This window comes from Solenopsis invicta, chromosome 1 (genome assembly GCF_016802725.1).
Source record: "Solenopsis invicta isolate M01_SB chromosome 1, UNIL_Sinv_3.0, whole genome shotgun sequence".
In the NCBI taxonomy this organism is placed as follows: Eukaryota; Metazoa; Arthropoda; class Insecta; order Hymenoptera; family Formicidae; genus Solenopsis; species Solenopsis invicta.
Window position 1 is genome coordinate 16,587,466 of NC_052664.1, and position 27,798 is coordinate 16,615,263.

The 27,798-nt window shown below is 26.0% G+C and overlaps 6 protein-coding genes across 11 annotated transcripts in view; 1 reads left to right on the forward strand and 5 right to left on the reverse strand.

The window, feature by feature from the left end:
- LOC120359144 overlaps positions 1 to 27,798 on the forward strand; it is a 325,906-nt gene that overhangs the window by 262,159 nt on the left and 35,949 nt on the right. The window lies entirely within an intron of this gene.
- The window catches only part of LOC105195935 (mannosyl-oligosaccharide 1,2-alpha-mannosidase IA), a 693,708-nt gene that overhangs the window by 252,341 nt on the left and 413,569 nt on the right, over positions 1 to 27,798 (reverse strand). The gene's annotated exons all lie outside the window — the stretch shown is intronic.
- On the reverse strand, positions 261 to 4,206 carry LOC105197958. 2 transcript variants are annotated; one of them, XM_039455532.1, is made up of 8 exons: positions 3,281 to 4,206; positions 3,030 to 3,147; positions 2,618 to 2,876; positions 2,271 to 2,384; positions 1,899 to 1,989; positions 1,658 to 1,803; positions 1,350 to 1,482; positions 261 to 1,270 (listed from the first exon to the last, which is right to left on the reverse strand). In XM_039455532.1, the coding sequence occupies exons 1-8, from the start codon at positions 3,395 to 3,397 to the stop codon at positions 1,220 to 1,222; spliced, it is 1,029 nt and encodes a 342-aa protein (XP_039311466.1). In that variant the 5' UTR covers positions 3,398 to 4,206; the 3' UTR covers positions 261 to 1,219. The 2 variants fall into 2 exon arrangements, with proteins under 2 accessions (XP_039311466.1, XP_025988016.2); XM_026132231.2 differs by having other exon boundaries at positions 2,618 to 2,879.
- On the reverse strand, positions 7,303 to 11,340 carry LOC120359105 (odorant receptor 13a-like). The gene is made up of 9 exons (XM_039455436.1): positions 11,106 to 11,340; positions 9,875 to 9,994; positions 9,681 to 9,798; positions 9,308 to 9,569; positions 9,103 to 9,219; positions 8,696 to 8,786; positions 8,417 to 8,562; positions 7,606 to 7,738; positions 7,303 to 7,531 (listed from the first exon to the last, which is right to left on the reverse strand). The coding sequence occupies exons 1-9, from the start codon at positions 11,247 to 11,249 to the stop codon at positions 7,478 to 7,480; spliced, it is 1,185 nt and encodes a 394-aa protein (XP_039311370.1). The 5' UTR covers positions 11,250 to 11,340; the 3' UTR covers positions 7,303 to 7,477.
- Positions 11,496 to 17,351, reverse strand: LOC120359044. Of its 2 annotated transcripts, XM_039455331.1 has the most exons (9): positions 17,114 to 17,351; positions 16,875 to 16,994; positions 16,374 to 16,491; positions 15,398 to 15,659; positions 13,469 to 13,585; positions 13,164 to 13,254; positions 12,816 to 12,949; positions 12,154 to 12,286; positions 11,496 to 12,072 (listed from the first exon to the last, which is right to left on the reverse strand). In XM_039455331.1, the coding sequence occupies exons 1-9, from the start codon at positions 17,318 to 17,320 to the stop codon at positions 12,022 to 12,024; spliced, it is 1,233 nt and encodes a 410-aa protein (XP_039311265.1). In that variant the 5' UTR covers positions 17,321 to 17,351; the 3' UTR covers positions 11,496 to 12,021. The 2 variants fall into 2 exon arrangements, with proteins under 2 accessions (XP_039311265.1, XP_039311264.1); XM_039455330.1 differs by having other exon boundaries at positions 11,496 to 12,286.
- On the reverse strand, positions 22,418 to 27,784 carry LOC105197956. Of its 2 annotated transcripts, none has more exons than XM_039455408.1 (9): positions 26,454 to 27,784; positions 26,146 to 26,193; positions 25,678 to 25,795; positions 25,145 to 25,406; positions 24,936 to 25,058; positions 24,419 to 24,509; positions 24,196 to 24,338; positions 22,669 to 22,801; positions 22,418 to 22,568 (listed from the first exon to the last, which is right to left on the reverse strand). In XM_039455408.1, the coding sequence occupies exons 1-9, from the start codon at positions 26,595 to 26,597 to the stop codon at positions 22,515 to 22,517; spliced, it is 1,116 nt and encodes a 371-aa protein (XP_039311342.1). In that variant the 5' UTR covers positions 26,598 to 27,784; the 3' UTR covers positions 22,418 to 22,514. The 2 variants fall into 2 exon arrangements, with proteins under 2 accessions (XP_039311342.1, XP_039311336.1); XM_039455402.1 differs by having other exon boundaries at positions 26,074 to 26,193.

The following is a 27,798-nucleotide window of genomic DNA, read 5'->3' on the forward strand; positions in this document are numbered from 1 at the left end:
ACAGTAGGAATGCTTCAATATTATTTATTTTATATATAGCACTAATTTGATATTATTTATAAGAAATTTAGAAACATTTAATGATAAATCATTATCAACAAATAGGATTGGCTTTCTTAAGTTTCTAATAATGTAAGAAGCTGAAGCTCTATTTTGTATTTACAATAATTTTTTCATCTTAATTGTTTGAAGTCATAGACAAAATGTTTACATTACAACTTTATATATGTATGCTATATGCTATATTTTTTTTTTTTTCATAGTTCACTAAACAAATTCTATAGTTTGATTTATTTAAATAGTAAATTATAATTTGTTACTTTTCTATTTTATCAACTTAAATGTTATTGTTACGAAAACAGATGCAGTAATCTTATTGTACATTTACACATAATTTTCTTTCATTCTAATCTACTAAAATTATAGTTATTGAGTTATTAATATTATTAATAATATTGGATTTATTAAAATCATTAAGATATATGTTATGATAATATAATAATATCAGCTGATAAGTTTCCATCATATGCGTAGCATTAATTACAACATCCGCCATTTCAAAACAGAGCTGCAGAGTTGATCATCTTCGTGTTAAATTAATGCAAATTAGTTACAACTTTCTTTGCAAAAGCGCACACTACGAACGTATAGAATAAATTAGCATGACATAAGACGGCGACAAGCTGCTAAACTGCAACATAAAGTGTTCACCTCGCATCTTTGCTCAAAGTTATATCGGATTACTAGTGTATTTACATTATTTTGGATGATGGGATAAACATACTGCTGGAAGATGTTTTTCATGCTTTTCAACATCCTGAGCAGCATATCTGCTCATGTACAATGACGCAATATATTTAAAATTGAATAAACCTACATCATTATGCAAATTTGTTAATACTCAATTAGTTAAGAATGCCATATAAAATTTATATTAATCGAAATATGCCACTGTTTCGTTCAATTCTTCTCTTCGTGTTATAGATACATCGCAGTTACGAACAAAGAAAAAATGTATTACTGTAATGACTGTTAAACATTTTTTTCTACATATTTGCTTTTCTGATTGATATATTATATTTATTGGATTAGTACGGTTTTTACAGACATCTTTTTATAATTATTTTATATCATAAATGTGTGTTTCAGAGTTTAGAATCTTTAAGTATAAAACGTGTACTGCTATATATGACTGAATTTATAATTATGACTTTTGATATTATTTAACAGAATAAATTACTGTGAAGTATGAGACTGACGTACTGGTGATCTGAAATGAGAGATCTGCTTTGTATACACGTGGAATCATTGAAATTCTGCGATTACAGTGAATGGAAATAATTAATTACAGTCGCAAAACCTTCCAACGATGCGACAAATATACCACCCACGGACATGGCAGTACCTTTAATAGCTTGTTGCATCATGAATAATAGTAACTTTTGTGTATGGAGTGGAGCATCGTACCATTGTGACATATATCTATAAATATATAAACACAATATAATTAGTATTATGTTCATATAGTTTAACATATAACTTTCACATAGTTATTATAATATAAATATAAATAAAATGCGTTTTGAATATTAAGATTTAAGAATCTACATCTTTTCTCATCTACTATCAATATATTATAATTTTACAAAATACTCACGTTTTATAGAATACATCAATACTTTGATCTATTAATTTCTGACTAGTGTAATTGCAAAAAAATATATAATAAATATGACCAAGGACAAGTAACAAGGCAGTAATACATTCTTCTAAATTGTTCAGATATTGCGTAGCTAAAAAGAACTGTAATAAAAAATTAAATATGTTTCACAATTTTACAATGATTATAATACTTAACACATGTGTACAGTAAAATTTTAATAAAGTAATAAACTTACACGAATTAAATTAGCCGTTAAAGAAGTTACTCCCAAAAAGACTAAGAAAAAGTATGAAATAACAAAAGTGGTTCTTAAAAACTCGATGAATCTTGAATAAAACAAATACTTAGTTGTATTGTTCTCTAATTATATTTATATTAATTGTATTGATACAATATTGAAAAAAATATTTTGATTTTTCATTATAACATATATTTAAAAAATATATTATATTTTCTACTCATCCTTTATTAATTAAAGATAATATAAATTAAAACGTAAGACACACATATACATTAAATGTTTGTTGCAAAAGATAATTAGAGAAGCCCATTAAAGCATATTGTGTGAATAAAATACTATAAATGCAAGTTTTCAAAAGGTACCAACTGTGTAGCTCTTCTGTGAATGTGAACGGCGTTTATTATTTTTGTGCAATATGAACAACATTTTTGAGATGTCATTATGCCCAATACTTCATCAAACGCATGTTCTATTCTGTAACTAAAAATATTTGATGTGCAACAAATTTCTTTCATTAAATGTAAAATAAATTGATTTTGTGCCTGATACAGAATTATAAAGCATAATACCGACAAATATTAACATAAAACCCTTCTAAAACATTTTATTTTTTGATTTTATATGCAATTTTCAATATTATTGTATAATACTACTGTATATTAAAATAATTTTATTGAGGAAAAATAAAACATCCAATTTAATTCAAAATTTACCTGGCAACTTCAAACATTCCTACGGCATGTCGTATGTATGCTGTAATTAAGGATTCAGTAGAAATCACAGTAGTAAATCCTACAATAGCTATTATGTCGATATGCAATAAAATCGGAAGATAATATTCCTGTTGATCGATAAAATATTCTGCAGCTAGTGGTATGTTATGTAATCGTGATTTATTTCGTGGTGATATAATGTCGAGAAAATTTGGTGAAAATTGAATCAACGAATAAAAAAATAAACCACAGTACACAGCTACTGAAAATACGTGAGGTATATAAATTTTATATGTATATATATATTTCCTTTTTTAATTAACTATGTCATTTTAAACGCTTTAGTGAATAAATAAATCTGTCGAAAATGTTACAGATTAATGCCAGGTACAATAAAAAATGTTTATCTCACATGCAAAGAACAACCCATACAGTCGCCCAAAGTTGGAATGTTTTTTTATAATTTCAAACTCGGCATCGGTTTTTAACAAATTCCAATCGCTTATAACACTCTCCATGAGATCTTTCACCTACTCACAAATGTTTTAAGCTTTATTAATTTAATGTCTGCTTAAAAGCTTCAATAATGTATTCAATGGAAAATATATTAACAAATTTTATATTGTTTTGTATTAATAAATCTCGTAATTATTATTGACTTACTGAATTACTACCAATGCAAAAAGAAACGTATTTTAAGACAAACACCATGCAAGGTATTGCAAATGACAAAATCTTGAGTAGAAGATCCAAACTGTATTCAGTTGTGAGAAATGTCATAAACTAAAAATAATTATTATTTGCTTCGCTAAAATTGGACAAATTTAGCGTTAAATCTTAATACACGTAGGTTCAAAAATGTATAGAGATGTGCAAATTAACTCAATGCATTTACATTCAGTAGTTGATAACTCCATTTTAAAATTAAATATTTTCCCATCTTTTTGCAAGTGTGGATTTTTTTCGTTTTTAAAACATATATACTTCGGCGAAATAGATAACTTCACAAAACAACGGTAAACACCCGATAAGTGTCCGAAAAGCAGTATTTAAGGCATTGCATTTTGTCTGCATTTTATTAAAAAAAAAATAATGTTGCTGAAGCCACGGAAATAATTTGTTTTGTACTGGATATATGACTTTTATCCATTATTTCTTTAGATGAGTTCTGGTGACTCATAAAACATGCAAAACCAGAAGATTTTATTTTGAGAGATTTCGGAGTGGAAATTTTAATTTGCAGCACAACATTCGGCCGCAAAGAAGGCGAAAGGTATTATCTATGCTTTCGGCCATAGAAAATTCTTTTTTGTTTCAGATTTAAACGTTTCAGATAATCCAAATGTCCCTATTCATTTAATCCAAATGTCCTAACATTATCTTGCTACACATTTTAAAATAGTGGAAAAAATCCGAAAAAACTTTGAAAACTTTATTGAATCAAAACTGCCAACCTTTCCGCAAAGATATTTATATTAGGTGTTCAATAGATGGGATAAATTTTATTATTAGAAAAGAAAGAAAATTATTTAAACATTAAATCTCCGTTCGATTTTTTGTGAATAAACTTTGAATTTAATAAAGAAAGGGGGGCATCAAATTAATTTGTACACCTAATATAATATTAACAAAATATCAAAAGTATATTAGCTTACAGAATATATAAAAATGTTTTTATTAAAACTATAATAAATACATTTAATAAAAATAGATATAAATAGGATATAAATAAATAAATGTACACACACACACACACACACACACACACACACACATATATATATACACGCTATTAATTAATTTCAATTAAATAATAAATTAATATTGTATTAATATAGTATAAGTATTGCATAGATTTGAATATTGATGTAATTAATATACTTAAAATAGTTATTTACTTGAATAATAATAGAAGATGAGAGAACAATAGAAGAAATTATCCATTGAACTTTTTTCATTTTCGGATCTTGATATGGCCACAATCCGACTGAAGATAAAAGAATACGGTGTATGTTATAATAGCGATGTATGTTTCCTATAACGTCCATATTCGTTCCATAAATGAAAACGTTTATTCATTCGCACTCAAAATAAATTCTTATAAGCGTACGTTTCATATTTTAAACCTGTATACTTTTTCAATTTTCATAATTTTTGGCAATTGAAATCGAATTGCAGTCATTATTTGCAATTTCAATGGTATTAATAAAAGGTCATAGTATATTTTCTTTTATTAAGTTTCTTCAACAGTGTAAGTTCGTTTTTATAGTGTTTAAAGGTAGAGAGAAGAGAAGTTGCAATTACTTAAATTAAGAATTCCCTGGTCGAAGGTGACGAATATCGCTTTTTTCCCTCTATTAAATTAACGCAAGCGCAGTAGCGAATGGAACATCTATAGCACCCAAAGACGATACATTCGCATTTAATACGTGTTTAGAATAACATCTTTTCTTATAGCTCGATTTAGTTCTACAACTTAGCAGAGCTATAGATGAAAACGTAAGGTGCATGAAGTGCGCATTATTTCCGAAAAAAGTGACAAATAGTAGAATATTTTAGAAATTTGCTTGTTTTTGTTTTGTTTTTAAGAAAATCATAAAAAACAAAAAAATTTTCATTTATCCGTAAAAATTACTTCGTTTCAGTCTATTTAGACATTGCAGATTGGTTAGTGTTTATTGCATTTTTATAAAAGCTAAATTTCAATTTTGCAAATAATAGCAATTTTTACAAATGTATACTCTCTATGCAGTTTTAAAAAGTATGTTAAATATTAATTTTTTAACTTTAGTCTAGCTAAAAAATTTTGAATGTAGTTTTCAAATAACGTAATTAAATTTAATGTATGTATGAATTCAACATATAAAGCTATATCATGTAATGAGAGAAGTCGTAAAATGATTGTGAATCATTTACATTAAGACCGCTTGTGCAACTTTATCTCATAGTGGACATTGCATAATGCTTACTAATAACAAAGAAATTAATTTTAAAATTATTTTTTTTTAAATAAAATATATTTTATAAAATGTTCATTAAACTTTGTTTTATATAGATCTATGAAAAATCAATAATTTATGATTTTTTATAATTAAAAAATTAAAAAATTTTTATAATTAAAAGTCTACTACTGCCTTTCTTCTACTTATTTAAAAAAAAAAGTTTATATATGCATACATATCTATCTGGTATTTTTTATAATTAGAAAATTGAATATTATATAATAATATTATATTACATGTTATAATAAATCATAAAATAATGTATACTTAAGCTCTTTAATCAACAATAATTTTTTTAAAACGGTTCATACGTCCATTTCGTCACAAGATTTTGTTCCACAGGCGATTAAAATTTTCCAGCTGCTCTTTATTTACTTCCTATAACACATCTTTTAAACATATTTTAGATGTAAAGCATATTTTTCATTAATTCAAAAGTGGGCCTTATTTCATGCTGAGCCTTATTCGGCTTATTTAGATACCTCATATAAACTATTTAAAGATAATTCTTACTCACAATCAGTCATAGCTGGATCTTAATGCTGATATTTCTTATATGATTTTACAGTTTTAAGCTCATATATTGGTTAACGTCCATCTATTATTGTGTATAAATATGAAGTAATAAATAAACAGTAATTTAAAGATGTTACTGAATAAACCAATTAAAATGGATTAATTTTAGTCACATATTAAGTCGCTTCTGTTTGCATTATATGCATATTTTAGAATATATAATGTATCTCATATATTCTATGTTTATAATTCCATTGCACATAAAAAAAATTAACTTTTTGTTTTATTAGGTCAACATTGTGAGATTTTACTAATAAACAAAAATTTACCATATATTCTTTATGAAATGTACACACAAACATCCAAGTTTTATTCGTACTATTACCTGCGTAACCGTGTGAGACATAAGAATGATGATGCAGACGTCTGAATCAGCAATTCAATTCTAAATCTCGTATAACTAATGTATAGATTAAATGATAACAGAAATATCGAATTTAATCCTAATATCAATTTCAAAGCGAGTTTATATCTATATATATTTGTACTCAAAATATAAGAGACTAATCTTAATTTTCTTTTTAAATATATTATATATTACTTATTACTTTTGTTTGTCAAGTAAATCAATATCATAAAATAAATGCGATACTAATGACAATAAGTATGACGATTATGTTTGTATGGTATTAAAGTATAAAGTGTTTTTTACCTTAAGTCTGTATAAACCATTATTGTTCTTTCTCTATACCAGATGAACCAAAAGAATATAATTCTCGCAAATTACTCGAGTTTGCTCAGGTGCCTTATGTTCTATAAGCGCAATAGCAACACACTTTATCTCTTTTTTTATATTTCAAGTTGGGACGCGCGTGATAATACGCAATTTCTTTGCTAACGTTTATGTGGCGTAAACTATCATCGGATATACTTTTAAAATTTTTTCGACATTTTAACTTTGTTATTAGTAAAATGTAGTTCACAAGAGTAATAATTAGCAAATATAAAAAGGTCATTGAATATATGTTTAGTTCGTATAATTAACTGATATAATTTTACATTACATTCTAATGTTTCAAAACTTGTTCCATTTTAACGTAAAATTTGTAATTATTTAATACAATAATAATTGAATTGCATGTGGTATTTCAATTAAAAGGTTATTACAAGAGTGCAAATAATTATTTATTAATACAATATTCATAGATAAACAACAGTCTGTTTATTAATAACTTTCAAATCGTTTAAAATTCTTGATCTGATATAAAATGTTGTAAAGATAACTATTATCTTTGAATAGAAATTACTATAAGCCACTACAATTCCACATTTTTTACAAGTTTCACTGTTGAACAGAATAAATTATTGTGAAGTAAGACAGCGACATACTCGCAAGCTGAGAAAATAAATTTATTATTTGGAGCAAACTAGAAGTAAGAGTTATTCATATATTTACGATACACAAGTTACCGTAGTAAATTGTTCCAGTGACGCAGAATACAGGCCACCCATAACAATTTTGCAAGATTTCATGCTCCTTTGCGTAATAAAGAATAATATTTTTTGCATTTGTACAGGCGCCGTGTACCACTGTGTATCGTATCTAGAAATTTTCATGATTCTCATAAATAAATTTTGTCAAAGAAAAAGAAGAAATAAAACTTAAAAGTATTAATCGTTTTAAGCTCAATCTATTTATATAAAAATAACAAATAATGAACATTGGTGAATATGAATATAGATGTATATTATTTTGTACACCAACAGACACCAACATTAATTTATATTTGTAAATTTATTATATCAGACTAATAACGTGGGCCTAAAATTTTTCTTTGCCCTCTTAATTTTTTTAGAATAAATTTAAATTATTTTATTTTTAAATTTGTTATTAATCCTTAATTTTCGTGCTAAAGAGAACTTAATACATCAAAATGTTCATGATATTTGTATTGAAAATATTGGAATAAATGTATTAGTTTTTTCATCTAATATTCGTTTGCTCGTTGTTGACCTACGTTTGTATTTGTTATTTTTAACAAAGTAAAATTACTCATAATGCTTCGTGGGTTTAAGCGTGATTGATGGGAGTGTTTTTATAAATTTTAAATATTTAGTCTTATTAACTTCAACAAGTTTTTATAATTACCAATAATATAATTAATAATATTTGTAATAAAATTGTAATATATATATATATATATATCAAAAATAATACTAATATAAAATATTGAAACTATATATAGCGTATGTAAAACACTGATTTATGAATGATACTCACGCTTTTCTAAAAATGTCTGTACTGTTATCTATAATCTTCTGTCCCATGTAATTACATACAAACATATAATAAAAATGAGCTGATACAAATACCACGAACGGTCCAAGATCTTTCCTTTGATCTGGTAAAGTGGCAACTTGAAAAAGCTGAAGTGTAGCAAAAAAGTTTGATTTATATTTCTTAATGACGTTTATTCAAGTAAATATATGTATATAATAAAATACTTTCATTAATATATGATTAATATATAATACACGAATAAATCAATTTTTTGCTTACACGAAATAAATTTATACTCAAAGAAACTACACCTAGAATAACTAATATAAAATAAGATAATGAAAGTGTAGATGTTAAATATTCAAAAAACCTGAAAAAATATAAAATTTTATGTAATTAAAACTATTTTTAATATGTATCTACAAAATTTTATAACACAATACAATAATGGTACAATCGTAATAAATTAATTAAAATTATATATCTATAAATAAAAATAGATATTTGTAATAATAAAAAAAATAATAATAATGTTTATAAACTATACAATAAAATATTAAAAATTTATACAAAAATTTTTATTTCTTAATTTTAATAAATAATATACATATTTAATAAAAATGAAAAAGTTAAATCTAATATCAGTAAAACATTAATATTATTAATAAAAATAAAAGATTATCAACTCGAATGTTCTTTGATGAATTTGTATAGCGTCAATTAATTTAACACGAATCGTATCTTCTTTATTTAATGTTGATAATATTGACATACTCTTATCCAATGCACACGTTATTCGATAACTATAATACAAAAGAGCCAATAATTATATGTAATTACTAAAGTGATAATTCATATTAACTTAAATTTTCATTATATGATCTATCTTACCTAACTATTTCAAACATACCACAAATATGAAAAATGTACGCAAAAAACAATGTCTCTGTAGCTACAACAGTTACAATTCCCACGACAAGAGTTAGATTCATGTGCAATAATATGGGATAAAAGTATTTTTGTTCATCCAGAAAGTATTCTACTAAAAACGGAAGATGTCGTTTGCGTGATTCGTTTAATGGTGCAACAATATCAAGAATATCTGGCCAAAACGGTATTGAAACGTAAACAACAGTAGTCGGATAAGCTAAACCTGCAATCACAAAGTATTTGAAGAGAAAGCCTATAAGAAATCACAAACAAAAATCGTACAAATAAATATTTATATTTCGTATAATTTATATTACTTTATTTGGCATCCTACCTACAAATGCGTACATATATCTTCTTGCGATCTTGGCATTTTTCCGTATTATCTCAATTTCTTCTTCGTCTTGTAACGCATTCCAATCAATTCGAATATGTTCCATTAATTTTTTAATCTGTTTTATGCATTAAGTTCGTTGACAAAAAAAATCAAATAATGGATCGGCGAATAAATTTGTGTAAAAACCTTACCTTTTGAGATTGTATATAAAAAGTACTATATTTTAAAAGATAAACTATGGAAGGAATAGCGAACGAAAGATCATTTAATACAAACTCGAGATTGAATTCCATTGTAAATAGTTTCAACAACTGAAACCATAAGTTGCTTACATAAAAGTCAAGCTAGCAAAAGTTTCTTCTTTTATCAATCAAAAAAAATAATGCATACATTTTTGGTACAAATTTTAAAGAATTATAATGTAATCTTTTAAATATTTTATTTTATTCAGCTTTAAAATTGTTAACCTATGTTTATAAATTTTTATTGATATTTTTATCATAATTTAAAAAAATATTTTTATTGAAGGATATATTATTTAAAATATGTTGTAATATTAATTACATGTTTAAAATAATTATTTTATTTTATTCACCTATTATGTTAAAATTAAAAAAATTAAGAGACGTTTATAGTATAACTTGCATAAAATATATTACCAATTATTACATAATGTTACCAATAAAAAATATATAAATAAAGTGTCTAATAATAACAGCATTATCTCTCGTGAGCACGTAGAGTAGATTAAACTAAATAGAAAAATCCTCTATCATTTTGTGAATTATACAGGTTATTTATTACAATAATTATAAACAACAATGACTATACACAAGCAGGACATTATTATTTACAGAGCGTTCCTTCCACTATTTCGCAAAATATCTAACAACATAACATTATGTGGTCTATTACCGCCGAATCACGGATGCACACTAATTTGTCTTTTCATAAATTAATTTCTCGTTAATTACTGCGAAAATCGTAAAATGATGTAGAACTTTTTTTTATTCAGCTTAATCCGCTCTACCAATTTACAAAATTTATGTCAATAATTTATTAGACTCTCTGTAGTCTAAAAAGTTTTAATAAAATAATTTTAATGTTAAAAGAATAAAATTCATATTTTTTATAATTATTCAAAAAATCTTCTATATATAAAAAATGATCTAATAGCATTTTTGCTACATGTGTTAGTTTTGAAAAATGAAATTTTCTATAATCACAATTAATCTATAAGTGCTATCATAAAAATATTATAATTGAAAAAAATAATCAAGCAAATAAATCATAAATGTAACGATGTATTATTGTACAATATAAAAAATATATTTTATGTAAATTTATAATCTAATAAATTGGGGTATTAATATTCCATATATATTGCACATATATTTAGCGTGAATTTTTCATGAATTATACCTGAGCAGTTATCAAAACTAGAAGCGTAAAAATACAGAAAATTGCATAAATTCGCTTAAAGAATGAGTCACCATATGGCCATAGACCGAGTGACAATAAAAAGATTCGATACAGTTTATAGTAGTCATAGCCAAGAAATTCCATTCCTCTTTGAGAAGTTCGTCGTTTGCGCGTGTTCAAAGTGCTTTGGCCTCTTTCACTTCAGCAGCATTCAGCAGTACTCTTTATTAGATACTATTTTTCTTTTTGAGAGAACTTCCTTCTGTAGTTTCAAATATTATCCAATATCACAAATTCCAATTTAATAGCTATATGTAAGTGAAGCGAGAAAAAAATGACAAAAGGCAATATTCGTAGCATGATGAGAAAAGTTATGCGCTAGCAATTATGTAAATTATGCTTTTATTCTATGTATCATTCTACAGACTTTTATCAAAGTGTTTCTTGGAAACATTCTCTCTATTTTATTTTTGTTACGCAAGCGCAGTTACAGTTACGCTCCATTTTACTTAGTCTGTCTGTTAGTATTATTCAGTTTGCCGTGCATCACGTTTCGTAATTTTATCCATAAGATACATGAAGACAGAGCGCTTTATATTTACACGTTATATTACATTTTATATTAAAATTTATGAAATGATGTAAATTATAAATATTTAAAATTATGATTAATATTACTTTGACGTTTCATCAAAGTAGAAGTAATGAAGACATAAAATAATTACTAAAAAATAACACATTTATATTATTCGATATGTAGAAGACAAAATACAATATTTGGTGATGCCTTATAATTTTGTGAAATTACAAAATTATATAGTCATAAAATGTTTCAAATTGTATTATACATTACTATTAATAAAATAATTATTTTTTTTTAATGTATAATATTGATCGTAAATAATTGTTTACAATATCATCGTACTGAATAAAGTACCATAAAGTAGGACAAAGATAAACTCATACTCTAGAACAAGATGTGCATTTGTAAAGAGGTTGGCACGTATGTCGTAACATCATTGTTAAAAAACGAAAAAAATAATATTACCGTAGCAAAACCTTCCAATGACGCAACAAAGATACCACCTACAAGCAATATACAATTTTTCAAACTTCTTTTTATTACAAATAACATCAACTTTTGCGAGTGCAACGGCATCATATACCAGTTAGAATTATATCTAAAAAATATAGTAACGACATTAAATTTATTGTATTATATTTATTATTATCATATAATAATTATTAAATGTAATCATTATATACTTAGATATTAATAGTAATTAATGTAAAACTTACTAAAATCAGTAAAATTTAAATTTTCATATTTTTTGAATAAATAGTATATTAATTACCATAATTAAATATAATATAATTATACAATAATGTAAGTTTGTTTTTATAATATATTTAAATCAAATAAAAAAAGTTTTTTGCGTATTTATGGAATTGTAAATAATTATATTATGCTTTTGTTTGTGTATGCATTTTAAGAAAACTTTTATATATATATATATATATATATATATATATATATATATATATATATATATATTGAGATATCTATAATAGTAACGACTAGTAACTTTTATATGAAATCTTATATAGAAGGCTATAAATTAAAATTGCATTTTTTTGCAGACTGCCAAAGAAAAGATCTATGAAATAATTCAAATTATACTATTGAATAAATATCAATCTATAACTTACGTTCTTAATAAAAAATCGTTGCTATGATTCAACACTTTTTGTCCCGAATATGTGACAAAAATAAAATAAAATATGTGAATAAATACGCACGTTATTGGCATGATATTTTTAATAATTCCCTTTGTAATTACAGCCTAAAAATTGTAAAAATCTCATATTTCTATAGAAGAAAAAAATATTTTTATCAAATATATTTATATTAGAGTATCCCCTAAAAAATAAAATTAATATTTTTTAGGGGTTACTTTAATATTTATATTAGAGTATTCCCTAAAAAATAAAATTAATATGCATACAATTTTATAACTTTTATTAATATAACGATCAGTTACGCAACATCATACTCACGCGGTACAGACTAACAGTTAAAGATGCTATGCCGAGACCGAGTAGAAAAAAGTACATTACTATAAAAGTTTCTTTCAAAAATTCAAAAAACCTTTAACAATAAAAAAAGTGCATTATGTGGATCATTTATAAATATTATGAGATTATTACACTGTCTGATCTATTTTGAAATAGAATAAATATAATATCATATAATAGACGAATGTATTATGAAAAATCGCGAGATAATTATTATGCAAGCTTAACTTTAAAGAAATGTATAACTGAGATTTAAATCTAGATTAATGCAATAAGAAGCTACCGACTCGATAACTCTTCTGTGAATGTCGACAGCACTGATTATTTTAGTGCAAGTTGAGCAACGTCTTCCAAACATCAAATTTCTTTGTTTATAATTATTTAGAGCATGTTCAATACGATAGCTGAAAGAATAAATTATTTTTAACAAAAAGAAGATTTATGATTAAACGCAACGCTTTTGATATAAAAATTTAGAAATGTTGAGTACATTTTATATAGAACTTTTTAATAATATTAACTTAATCTCGCAAATTAAAATGCGAGAATATTTTGTTTATCATAAAGAATATATTATATATTATATTATGCAATCTGAATCTAATAAAAACTTCACTATGTTTTTCTCGAAAATGGTAGAGACAGAAGAAAAACACCTATTATCAAAATTAGAATAAATAGGGGAACATGACCATAAGAGAACATAAACACAAGCTTAAATGGCTTTAAATGGCCTTCTTAAATGGCTTTGGTGTATTTACTTCCAATAAAAAACATTTTCTATGCAAAAAAGGTGTTTTTGCATCATTCTATTGGAAGTACTCAATAAGTTGAATATTTTTGTATTAGAGTATTTTTTTTCAAAAATTTATTTAATTTTTGGAACATAACCGACTCAAAAATATCTTTTGCAATTAAAAAAATTTTTTGCTAGTAAAAAATTTGTAGTAAAAAAATTAAAAACATTTAAGGTTGTTCAAGGTTATCAAAGTATGTCTCTTTATTTATCCTACAATTTTAGTAGGTGTTTTACTTATCATTAACCGTTTTCGAAAAAATCGTGGTAAACTTTTCATCAAACTCATCCTGTATATTGTACTATTTGTCATAAACAATTAATTTTTACTTTAGAAATGTCTTGTGTGGAAATTATTTAGTATAAGGAATCCAGACTCTAATTACTCTTGACCTTGAAATATGTTATCAAGGACATCATCCTGAGTGATATTCGAAAGGTTTTAGTTGACGCTCGTTTCTCATCAAAAAGTTATTAACAAATAAAGTTGACAATGTAAATGTGTATTTCATAGCGAAGTAAGTTCACTCGAAGTCTATTGCGTGAAAAATAAATGTTTGGGCGGAGGAAGGGCTCCACACCTCTCTCGCACCCACACCCAGATTTTCCTAACCCAATCCAATCCTGTGGCCATATGCGTATGGTCACAAAGTAAAATTTGAAGTTGGATTGGATTAGAAAAGTTGAAAAGTGGCTGCAGGAGAGGGGCAAAGCCCCTCTCTCGCCTAAGCATGTACTTTCCACGCAAAATGATACCCATCCCACCTCTTTCCGTGTTTCGACGTGGAATCCCACGTTATGAAATCAAACGTTATCAGGATGATCATTACTTGGCCGAATTTGTATTTAACGGCAATTTCAATGCCATGACTATACAAATAAATTATTTAAAATAACGTTTGTTTTATCCTGTTAATAATAATAATATTAATGTTATACGCTGAAAAAAATGCCTAGTTTGATTAAATAGTGATCAAATGAGTTTTATAGTTATAATTACTAAATATATATTTGTTTTTGACTAAACAATTTGTATTGTTTTTAAACCTCAAATAAATAATTATTTCCATACTACAAAAAACAAAAAGTTGTGTTAAATTTAACTAAGTTTTTAGTATCAGTAACTATAAAATTTAATTAATTACTATTCAACCAGAACGTTAGTTGCTATTACTAAAAATTTCTCTCAGTGTAATAAAGATGAATAAAATTATAGCGTTAAAATAAACATTATGTTGTTGAACTTATTTTATTAATAACTTTTTAACAAATCACGAGCGGCAACTAAAACCTTCTGATGGTTACTTAAGATGGTGACCTTGATACCATATATCAAGGTCAAAATAATCGGAACTGGGTTATTTATACTAAATAATTTCCAATATTTATATTAATTCGTTATGTTTCATTGTTTTCTTACCTAGCTATTTCAAACATTCCGCAAGTATGCTGTATGAATGCTACATATATAGATGTGGTAGACATTAGCGTATTTTGAATTAGAAAAAGGTTCGCAATCAGGTGTAGAAAAATTGGATAAAAATATTCGTCGCTATCAACAAAATATTCTGTCAAAATTAGCCAATGATGCGGACGAGACTGGTTAAGTGGCGCCACAAAATCAAGAAAATTCGGTATAAGATGCATAAAAGCGATAAATGTCGGCATAGTATAGGTCATTACTATAATTATTAACACGAAATTAATATTGATTATTGCAAGAAAATAAAAAATAAAAAAATTAAATATAAATACAAAAATAATAACATCAACAATAACTGAAGTAATTAAATAGCACATATAGTTGGGAACATAGAATAGTCTTTAACTTTATTAAATTACACTAAAAAAATGATCTTGATAGTACCACAATTTTTTGGCTGCAAAAAATTAACTAAGGTAAATAAATGATTAGTACATTTTGTGATGTCGTATATATTTGGTACTTAATCAATCTAAATGACAGAGACGGAATTTATATCTAAACTCTTTGTGAAAACTTGAAAAAATAATTTCTGTGGTACTTATTCACGTTTAAATCAATCATATTTATTATAAAATTTAATTGTATAATTGGTAATAAGATTTAAATTTTCTAGACAATATTATTAAATTTTGCTGTAAATTCTATACGTAACAAATCATATTTTAACAGATACAAAAAATAGTGATAAATTTTTGTTGTGATACTTAAAAATTTATCTACATCAGCAAAACATTTTTTGAGTGTACTTAAATTTCTAAAGCAATAAACTTTATATTCAAAACAAGTTATAATAAGAAAGATACAAGTTTTGGAAGTTTAGATATATTAAGTAAAACTAAAATATGATTTATATAATAACAATATATTTTACAATTCGTAAAATAGCTTAATAAGGCTCTGTCAATATTACCTGCAAATATCTGTGAATAAAATGCTCCAGTATAAGTATGTTTTTTAATTATTTCATATTCTACTTCATTTCTTATTGTATTCCAATCATACTTTATCATCTCCATTAACTTTTTTATCTATAGTGAACAAAATACATAATTTTTTCAATTAATAACAATGCTTAAATCTTAAACTAGTACATTTGTTTTTAAGTATGTATTGTTTTTAAACATTATGTCTACTGCAATTTTTTAACGTATATACAATTTATTTATTCCAAAATATAATAATGATCCTATAATAATTTTATTATATTACTTTATAACTTCACTTTTTATTAACGTGTGTAGAGATAAATTTTTTTTAAATAAATAAATAAAAATTATGTAATCTTAGTAGTGAACCTATATGCTTATAACTTTTTCAAAATTTAATAAATTTATGGATAAATTTAAATATAAATTTTAAAAATATTGTCGAATAATATTGCATGTAATATAGTGTAATTAATATGACTTACTGATTTGATTTTCGCCCAATATGTGGTATATTTCAAGATAACAATGAGACAAGGAAATATGAATGATAAAACTTCAACAAGAAGATCCAAATTATATTCCAATGTAAGAAATGTAAATAACTGAAAGTTGCTTGATATAAAATATAATTTTACATTGTAAACATAAAAATACAAAATCAAAATATAATACGTAGTCGTTAAATTGGTTTAATTTTTAATTTATTAATTTTTAATGATACCTGAACTATTATGCAAGATAAAAAACTAAGTAAGCAAAACATTCTTTGAATTCGGACATGCCACTTATTTTGGTACGGCCATAGCCCGACAGATGATAACATTATCCGGTTAAGCGTAAAGTATCGACTACCATCGAAGTCCATTTCTGCGACACAACTGAGAGAATATTTCGAACCAAAAGGAAAAGGGAATGATAGTTGTTTCATTATGCATGACCATTATTGCAGCGCGACAAAAAGATAGGAGAATTGTTTGTAGAAGCCAAGGGATAAAAGTTGTGACGATTAGAGTGGTATATTACCGTGAAATAGTAGTAAATTACATAATTACATAATTACTGTTAGATCGCACCATTCCTATTTTTTGTAAAGTCAATGTAAATTTCTTTTACATTTATTATAAACGCAAGAGGGTGCATAACTTAAAATATGATATTGATCGTAAGTTGATTACACACTTTCGCAATTCCTTTTTTTAGTATGGTTGTACAAATACTTTCAATATTTGCCTTATATCATTTAGTCTTTCGTTACAAAAGAATAATGATTAAAATATTTTTAATAAATTCTTTATATAAAAACAGTTAATTCATTAATTTAAAAAAAATTTCTATATTGCAATTTAAACTAATAAAAATAATACGATTAACTTCCTTACTAAAATAGTTAACAATTGTTATTAACATCGTATTTGTTTCTCTTTTAATTAAACAACTATGCATTTAGATTTTATGTGTGCCATAAAATTTTACACCACACCAAAATTAATGTAAGTCAAACAAACAGTATAAATTTCTGACGCAGATGCTATATTCTCAGATATTTTGTGTACTTTTATCATCCATTATATTTGAAGTAACTACTATATTGCAAAATATAATACTCACAATTAAACATTAAGCTTGTTCGTGCTATTTGCACTTTTTGCATTTAGAATTTTCATTTTTTCTTTCCCCAAAAGTATACTTATCTTGTTTTAAGTGCAAAACTCTTAGAGATTTTAAACAACAGATTAGAAAATCTAAGCAATGCGGAAAATATTGTTCTGATATTTTGATGGTTTTTCACTATGATGCAATTTGTTATAAAACTATTATACTAAATAAATAAAATTACTCAAATAAAATTCTTCATTGATACAACTAAAAAACCATTACATAAATCGATTGCATATACATATCCTTGATTATTTTTGAAATATAATAAGTAACATTTTTCGTAGAAGCAAAAGAGTACGCGAACAAACATGTTTTGTGTTTGTTCCGCGTATAGGCGACATATAGATGTCTATGCGTATATGCGACATATGGATATCTATTGCGTTCTATTATTTTCATTTCTCGGGCTATCAATTATCATAAGTTAGTCTTAAAAACCGCATTTAACGTGCTCAGATGCTTTGTTATTATTCATATAGCTTAAAAATATTTGCCAAGACAATTTTTGTTAATAAAAATAAATTGTTTAAATTGTATAAAATGTGTAGATAAGAAGAGTGACGTGTAATATAGACATTTATTAAATATTAAAATTGTATAAGCTGGCCATTATAATACACAAAATAATTATTTTTCTGAAGAAATGATAAAAGTTATGAAACAATTATATTAGTTTGTATTTTTAATTTTATAATTAAGTAATTCCATTCTTTGTTTTGTTACTAGTAATGCTATTCGGACATCGATTTTGTGACAATTGCACTTACTGCCATAAATACATTGTATAATTATTGTTTATGAGTCAAGTACATAAAGATACAATAAGACAGTGCCATACAAATAATCTGAAACAAAAAATTATTTTACTCCTGTTTTTTTTGTTTTGTGTTTTTTGTGATAAAATCATACTTTAAAATTTTCCGATATATCGCACTTTGCAAGAAAAGTACACCCAGCGAAAATGATTCTGTCCCTCTGAAAATTTTCCAAACTGAGAAGGCGCTATCTTTCTATATATTTACAACCAATAAGCTCTAATCGTTACATTAATCATAAACTGCAAGTATGTAGAAAGATGATCACTTCTCAGTTTGGAAAATTTTCCGAAGGACAAAATCAATTTCGCTAGGTATAGGTAAATATATCAAATAGCGGACTTCGTTCCGATGATCTCAAGAGGATGCTAAAGTAACGGGAGAACTTTCTCGACGTCGTCGGTATTGCAGATTATTTTTCGAGCGAGACTAGGCTGTCGCTCTTTGTCCAACGCATAGGTCTGTCTTTGTTTTTCGATTATATCGCTATCTGCGAAAAGACCTATCAACTACTGTTGAACACCATTACAGTTCTGTTTACGACAGTTTAGCTTCGCTGAGCGAAATTTGCATGCAGTACAAATTCATTAAGACATCTTTTTTGTTAGGTGTTTAGTCATAATTTCACACGGTCAGTGTTATTCATGTATGTTTTCTGAAGGGCGCTCTGCTATCATTTTGTACGTACGAGTTACAGAACTTCTGTATTAAGGTAAAGTTAACCTCAGGTGCCGGCTATACAAATAAATTTTTAATCGTTTATTTACTTTTTGTTCGATTTTCTTGTAAAATTAATCTGTGCATCTCTTTTTTTTACTCGTATTTCAATTCTAGATAAAGTGATTCTGTAAGGCCAATTCGAAGATATTTAGATGATATAAAAGTTTGGTAATTCACGGTACTTTAGTATCCTCTTAACCTTGACATGTATTAGAAGAATAAAAATGTAACCTAGCCTAACCTACACCAAATTTTTGTAGCATTATTGTCCACATTCCTGATCCAAAATGACAATGTGATCAAAAAACGTTCGTCTACGTTTTTTACCAAGTTCCAATCATATTGAATTTGATCAAGCAGATTCTTCACCTACGATTATGATCAAAGAGCAATTAAACAGGTATTTCATAAAACTGCTTCTAATCAATTTCTTAAAATAGATTCAAATGACTTACGTGATTAAAATTAAAATACACTATAATATATTTCATAACAACAATTATAAAAACAAAATTAAATGAGAAGACTTCAAGAAATAGCAATGTAGTATATTCGTGCGTGATAAACGTTGCCAACTAAAAACAAAATTCTTATTTCAATCAAGAATATCAATTTTGTGCAATCAAACGTTAATGTAATTAGAAATTAAACATTAATATAAAGTGTACATTTCACGTGTGTCTGCAAATCTATACTAAACTTATATACGTTGTAATCTATATATAATTTATATATATATAATTTATATATATTTTTATGTTTTCTATTGTATACACAGTAATCTTTCAGAATTAAATAATCCACAATGTCTTTTCATAATGAAATTTTTGAACCCTTTGTTTACTTACAATCAATAATTTTGTAACTCACTTATCAATTTAACTTATAATTTGTAAGTTACTCGAAAATTCACTTTCTACAATTTGATATTTGTTTTTATACTTTTAAATTTGTTTTAAAAATCTCACATATTTTTGATAAATGTATAAAGCACATATGAACACTGATTTAATTGATACAAATAAAAATAAAACTATTCTATTTTAATTAACTGCTCTACTCAACTTTAATTGTTTTACTACGTTTACTATTAAAATACATATGTAAATCTTGTCCTTATCCTTACTTTTTTCATTATTCTTAAGTTTTGTTGTATTTTGTTTCTACTTTTTTCACATATTTATTACGTTATTTGTTACAAAAAATTTATATATGTGAATATATATAATGTGTAAATGTTTGTGAACGTTAGAAGATTGAGCTCAGGTCCGTAGATTCACTAACAATAAGCTCAAATGACTGTATGGATTCGTTCTTTTTGGAGTAATAGAATACATGCCAATGATCACAGATACCTGCAGTAGTACAGCTTGAATGAGAACGCAAGACACGCAGAGCGCTCGAATGATCCGACGTTTTGGCTTTTCATAAGGCCACAGGCCTATCGACTCCATTAAATGTCGAATGAAATAGTACTCGTTGTTGAAGAAATCCATTCCGATTGTCGAATGCTGCGGTTTTGTGCGAGCAGATTTGCAAAGATCACGCGGCCCTACCATTCTACCACATTACCGGAATATTTTAGTAGCTATTACAATTTATTGCATACATTTTCCGCATTATAACGATGATAATAGGTGACATTACGAAAAATCTGATACCAAGAGAACAATTTATAAATTATCTTACTACGAAACAATTTTCAAAATAAGATTAAATGTGTCATTCGACTATCGACTGTATGCATTGTACTCTACCAAAAGACCATCAAGAGATTACATGAAACAACTAAATTATACGTTTAAGGTAACCACTGGTGCTTTCCCCACGGGTAAAACCGATAGCAGTTATAGAATTTTTACGCACGCGCAATGCAACAAAAAATTTTCATAGCCGTTCGTGCAGCAGATCGCACGTTGCGTTATAGTCTTCCTTCCAGAGACACATGTTTCACAAATATATTACCAAGCTGGAGAAGATACGTACAAAACTATTATATTTGAAATTAGCTTTGACAAGCTGAAAGTGCATTTTAAGAAAATACCATACACGAATGAAGGACATTTGAGTGTTGTGTTAAAAACAAACAGTAAGAAAAACATACATAATTTATTTTATTTGTGCTGGTAATATTAAATTTGTAAATTGGGAACGTAAAAACGTGAGAATTTTATAATCTCTCAACATAGTCTCCCGCTTTACCAATGATACGTGATATGCTAATTTTTGGAAGACGGCAAACACCGTTTACATTATCGTTTCTGGCTAGTGTCTTTTCAGTGTTCAGAGAGAGATCTATGACAAAAAATATACTGCCAACGATTTGAAAGTGCTTGCCTCGGAGAGATTCTTTATCTTCGGGAAAAGGTCCAAGTCGCATGAACTTGCGTTAAGTGAGTATAGTGGATTTCCAGAAGTTCTCATTGCCATCGGTAAAACTAAATTTGGTTTGACAACGAGCATTATCATGTAAGAGAGAATCGGATACAATTCCAGCAACTGCAGTCTGTTCTTTCGAATTATCTGCCGGAAAGTCCCTCAAAGGTAAACGCTTTCGCATTACATTGATAGCATACTTGCTACAAAAGAATGCTAACTTTTGAGAACATTGATTCAAAACAATGTCTAAAAGTCCGACATCTTTCAAAAATTTAGCAACGTATTGCTACATAATAAAGCAGAAGACTATATTGAAAAATTATAAAAATCTCAGGTTTCTATATTTGCGATTTATAAATTTATTGCCAACAAAAATAAAATAAACTATTGTATTTCATTGTAATAAATAATAAGAAAAATTGCTAAATAATAAACAATAATGAAAAATTTAGTATCATGCTGAAATAAGTTTTATTACGTGATAGCACAGTTTTTTAAAGTATAAAAAAGATATATAGATCGTAGTCATTTTTGCCAAGTCAATATAAATCATGCCCGTGTAGAATAGAGTAGCATAGAATATGACAAAGATTTGTTAATAAGCTGTAACAACAAAATTTATGCATTATTTGTGTTAAATATATATACGTATCCAAAATATTTATTTTCATTTAAAGACATTTATTCATAACAAAATGATTACCAAAGCAACTCCGTCCAACGAGAATGTAAATATATTGCCAACATCAAACATGATGTCCTTTGCAGACCTGTGTAGTATGAATAAGATCTTTTTTTGAATATGTGTTGATACCATATACCATTTTACATTATAACTGTAAACATAAATAACATCTGCAAAATTTGACTTTTTTATAATTTGAATAAGTAATTTTCTATAGCTTTTTCGTGCACCAAATCCAAATCCGCTCAAGTAGAAATGCTCTATCACTAAGTTTATGAGAAAAAAGTAATTGAAATGCTCCAAAAACGCGTTTTTGATTATTTTTAAAAATTTATCGACTTTGATTTTATTTCGAAAAAGGTTTAAAATAATGTTTAAATATTGTACTTTAATATCACATTATTGAATTTTTTACTGCCAGTATCATTGAACCTTTGGCGCGCTTTATTTTCAGAGATGAGTACAGTCGCACAGTGTCAAGTAAAACAATTGTTCTATACAGTCCTAATACGAAACGATACACTTATGATGACGTTTCACATAATTTCATATTTTGTGAAAAATTTTACAAGACATGCAACTTACATAACTTTTTTCGTATAATAGAATTATGCGAAATTATTTTTGAGAAAATCGTTACTTTTTAAAATTATTGTTTAAACAATAATTGTTAAATAAACAAATAAAAAAATGTTTTTATTATAAGAAAAGCTTTTCTATCTATTAAATCTACTATTGAAATGTTTACTATGTTTTTGCAATGGACCGCAAAATGGCAATAATCGTACTTAATACTGCGAGTGTACATCAACTTATAAAAAAGCGTGCCTGAAGTGCAATGGTGCCTGTGATAAATGATTCGTTATTTTTATATTAAGTTCTAACAATGTTTGAGCATTAATTTGAGCCTTGCCTAGAGAACATCAGTTATATCGACTACAAAGTTTCAAAAATGCCTTTAAATGCGTTTTTAGAAATTTTCAATTTCTCTTTATTTTCTTTTTTGTTACTCTGATGCGGTAAAATATTTTTACTTGCAGCATCCAGAAAATAAAAAAAAATATTAAAAACTTAGTAATTATGTTTTATAAGGGACCCAGTTCCGATTATCTTAACCTTGACATATGTTGTAAAAGTCATCACCCTCAATAGCCTTCAAAAGATTTTTAGCCGTCACTCATTATTCGTCAAAAAATTATTAACAAATAAAGTCGATAATGTAAATGTGTATTTCTTAGCAAGTAAAATTCTCCTGGAGGGTTTTCGCCCTCTCTGTGGGAAGACGAGAATCCTTTACATCCACAGTAAATAACGAGCGACCGTTAAAATCTCCTAAAGATCAGGTGATAACTTTGACATCAACCTTGAGATGTCAAGGTCAAGATGATCGAAACTGAGTCCCCTCATAATACATAATTACTGAAACTTTATTTTCTAAATCACAGTATCATGTAGAAACCTGTGTAATTAATTTTTATTATATGACAAATATTTTATTTTATTTATTAAAATACGTAGGCTACACATTTTTAATGTGATACTTACGTCTGTGTAAATACGTCAGCACTATTGTCTATTAAGGCTTGACCAAAATAGTTAATCCAAAATATATAAACTAAATGAGCATAAACGAACATACCAATATGAATCGCTTGGCTCGTATGTTTTGATTCAACTGCTTTTAAAAACTACGATAAAGCAAAAGATATGATTCTTGTTAATTAGAAAGAAATTGTTGGAGATCATTAATACAATAAGTTTTACTTACTTCAAATAAATTAATACTTAAAGAAGCTACTATAAACACGCACAGAATAAAGTAGGAAACAGAAAAAGTAGAGCATAAACATTCGATGAACCTTGAATAAATGAAAACAAATTATAAACGTGCCCAAAAAAAATTTTTATATATAATTCTATATAAAATATGTCCACTATATATAATTATATATAAAAATTTTTTTCTATATAGGATGTGTATATGTCTATATATTGTATAATTATACATAATTATATATGATTATATATGACAAATTTTTCCCGGGTACAAATCTTGTGAATTTTCTATTATGTATAAATAATTTATAAAAAGTATATATGTGTGTAATGTATAAACATATATATCTAATCTTCTTCCAGAATATTAATTTTAATCAGTTCAAGAATACATGCTTTCAAATAAAATCGAGTGCATATACAAAGCATTATTTAAATATATTAAGCAATCTTTGAAAATGTTATATGCATAAAATATTAATTTAATTTTTAATTTAATCAATACGCACTCTATGGATCGTCTGTGAATCTTGATAGCTTTAGACAATTTAATACAGATGGTGCACTTTAATTTTTTGTTGGGTATACTTATCTGTTGTAATCGATTGTCGAATGCGTTCAAAATACGATAGCTAAAGTAATGTCAAACGCATAATTTAAATCAATTCAGAAAATGATAGTACAATAGCAGAATACTTTACAATAACGAATATCTTACCTAGTAAGTTTCAATAATCCGCAAGCGTGTTGTATGCACATCATATATAACGTTTCAATAGTCCATAATACAGTTAACATTACAAAAGTAATTATAAAAAAATTTAAAACGATAAAAAGAAAATGTTTTTCCTGGTCGAAAAGGGTTTCAATCGTGACTGGCAGTTGATGACGCCGAGGCTCATTCAATGGTGTTACAATATCGAGAATGTCCGGTATGAAAAATAATACAATGAATACCAGGATGCCAATATATATAACAACTAAAGTTAGTAAATAATAATATTATAAATATCAATAATATATTAAAATAATTAATTTAAAAAGATATTAACTATTAATTGTTTTAATGGACATTTAACATAATTTTTATTTTATATTTGCGTAAAATATTACAAAAATAAACTATTATGAACAAGCTATTGATAATATTGCGAAAATAATAATAGCAAGATGTAATACATATTTTTTAATTGTAATAAAATAAAAGTAACAAATAATCGCAAATTTTTATAAAACAAGTTTTATTCTTACGTCCAGTATAAATAGTCAATGATCTCCCTTTATTCGCGTATTTTTGTATTATTTTCATTTCTTCTGCATCAGTGAAAGCGTGCCAATCATATAGAATTTGTTCGAAAAGATACTTTACCTATCAATTAAATACCATAATTTTTTGCAACAGTTAATTTTATTATCCATGTAAATTACATATACGTAATAATTTATTTAAACAAAAATACTATTGTGATAACAAAGACATTAAAACCGCAACAGTACTAACAATGTGCAAAATATTACAAATGCCAATCGGAATCAAGTAAATATCATTATATTTGAATAATAAATAATTCCGAATAATTTTTCCATTTATATTGTACGTTATTATTTTACATTTTATATTTTAAAAAATTTTATTCATTAACTTACTTGTTCCGATTTGAAATATAGCATATTATATTTTATAGTGCAGATAAGAATAATAAAAGAGAAGGAAAATACTTTTGTAAGAAGATCCCTACTGTATTCAATCGTAACAAAGCTCAGCAACTGAAAGCAATATTGTTTAATATTTATTAACGTTAAGAATCACTTTTATATCATCTTGAATCCTGTACATATATAAATATTGTACAATAATAATTTTATCATATTATTATTATATTTGTAAATAAGTTTTTTTATTAAAAATCCTTAAAGAAAATTAGATATATATATGATCTAAAGAAATCTTATACATAATTAAAGAAAATAATAAGTATAAACAATATAAGAACATAAACAAAATATACTTATAATGAAAGATATACCTGTGCAATTACACCTATTGCCATGAAAAACGATATAAAAATCATTTTAATTCTTCTGGATTCTAGCTTTTGATAAGGCCATAGACCAATTAATGACATGAGAAGACGGTTGAGATTAAAATAACGACTTTCAAACAAATTCATTTTGATTGTACGTTGAAACTACATATGTGTGCGTAAGTACAGAATAAAAAAAATTTATCTTGTTTTTTTTTCCTTTCCTCAGTTGATGTAAGTGAACTGTTTTTTCTAGTTTGTTAGCTCTTAATACACTGTTACTCAAGATGATATTAGTATCCAATATCTCTTAAACTGAAACATTTTCTGTATTCAGCAAGAGAAAGTAAATAACGTGTAGGTCAATTTCGATAATAGATCTTTTAACTTTGCGCGGAAACATAGGTAAATAATGTGACATTAAAGAAATTACATATAATGATAATTCATCGTCACATTAAATAGAAACGATAAGAAATATACTCTCGAGGGGAAAAATAGATTTTTTCCTTCCAGTTCGCGCAAACGCAGTCATCTTTGCCATTTATTGAATAAAAGTGGCATTCACGGTTGAACAGTTGACCAGTACACACAGTATAGTTATCTTTTCACGAGAAAGCGATTCTTCAGATTGTATGGTATTGAAAGATGTTTATTTACTTATTAAGTAAATATTAATTAATCGCATTGAATAATATATTTATATATATTATTTATTATTATTCAAACTATATAGTCTGTAAATTTAGAATATAGCAAATGTCGCAAGATAAATCATTGTACGTTTGCATATAAGCATCTATAGATATAGATTGTACGGTAACAGGTAATTTATATTGTTAAATGAAAGAAACATTCTTAAGAGATAATAGCTAACTATGTATCGATCGCCTAAATCGCATCTCATTAATATTTTATATTTTTACTTAATATGAGCTACATTCAATGAGAAGAAATATAAAATAAATAAGAAATGAGTAATAAAGTCAAACAAATAAGTTAAATCTTACTTTCTGCATACTAATAACATTTTCAAAAATTAAATATAACTTACTATTTCATTATTCAATAATTATTATATATTTGGTCCTTTTTCAATATTAATTGATGATACTTTACATTTTTAATTCATAAATTTAGTATTTTCAAAAGCGATACAGTTTAGAAAATTCACAGATAAAATTTAGGCAAAATAGTATTTTTTGCAGCATGTTACAAAAATGCTTATAATAATTGTTATTGGTGAAAAATAAAACACATAGTTATGACCTGAAATATCAATTTACATTTGCGTGCAGTTGTACGCACACATGTGTGGATGGGGGAGAAGAGAGACAATTCTTTCTCA

Coding starts and splice junctions, on each gene's coding strand:
- LOC105197958 (XM_026132231.2), bottom strand. CDS start 3,397: ATGACATTTCTCACAACTGAATACAGTTTGGATCTTCTACTCAAGATT. Junction 2,880..3,029: donor GTATGGGTTGTTCTTTGCAT/GTGAGATAAACA, acceptor ACGTATTTTCAG/TAGCTGTGTACTGTGGTTTA. Junction 1,804..1,898: donor TAACGGCTAATTTAATTCGT/GTAAGTTTATTA, acceptor TTTTTATTACAG/TTCTTTTTAGCTACGCAATA.
- LOC120359105 (XM_039455436.1), bottom strand. CDS start 11,249: ATGGAATTTCTTGGCTATGACTACTATAAACTGTATCGAATCTTTTTA. Junction 9,799..9,874: donor TTTATATACAATCTCAAAAG/GTAAGGTTTTTA, acceptor TGCATAAAACAG/ATTAAAAAATTAATGGAACA. Junction 8,787..9,102: donor ATTCATCAAAGAACATTCGA/GTTGATAATCTT, acceptor ATATTTTTTCAG/GTTTTTTGAATATTTAACAT.
- LOC120359044 (XM_039455330.1), bottom strand. CDS start 17,320: ATGAAACAACTATCATTCCCTTTTCCTTTTGGTTCGAAATATTCTCTC. Junction 16,995..17,113: donor TATCTTGCATAATAGTTCAG/GTATCATTAAAA, acceptor AGCAACTTTCAG/TTATTTACATTTCTTACATT. Junction 16,492..16,874: donor ATTGGGCGAAAATCAAATCA/GTAAGTCATATT, acceptor TGTTCACTATAG/ATAAAAAAGTTAATGGAGAT.
- LOC105197956 (XM_039455402.1), bottom strand. CDS start 26,597: ATGAATTTGTTTGAAAGTCGTTATTTTAATCTCAACCGTCTTCTCATG. Junction 26,194..26,453: donor CAATAGGTGTAATTGCACAG/GTATATCTTTCA, acceptor TATTGCTTTCAG/TTGCTGAGCTTTGTTACGAT. Junction 25,059..25,144: donor GGATTATTGAAACTTACTAG/GTAAGATATTCG, acceptor ACATTACTTTAG/CTATCGTATTTTGAACGCAT.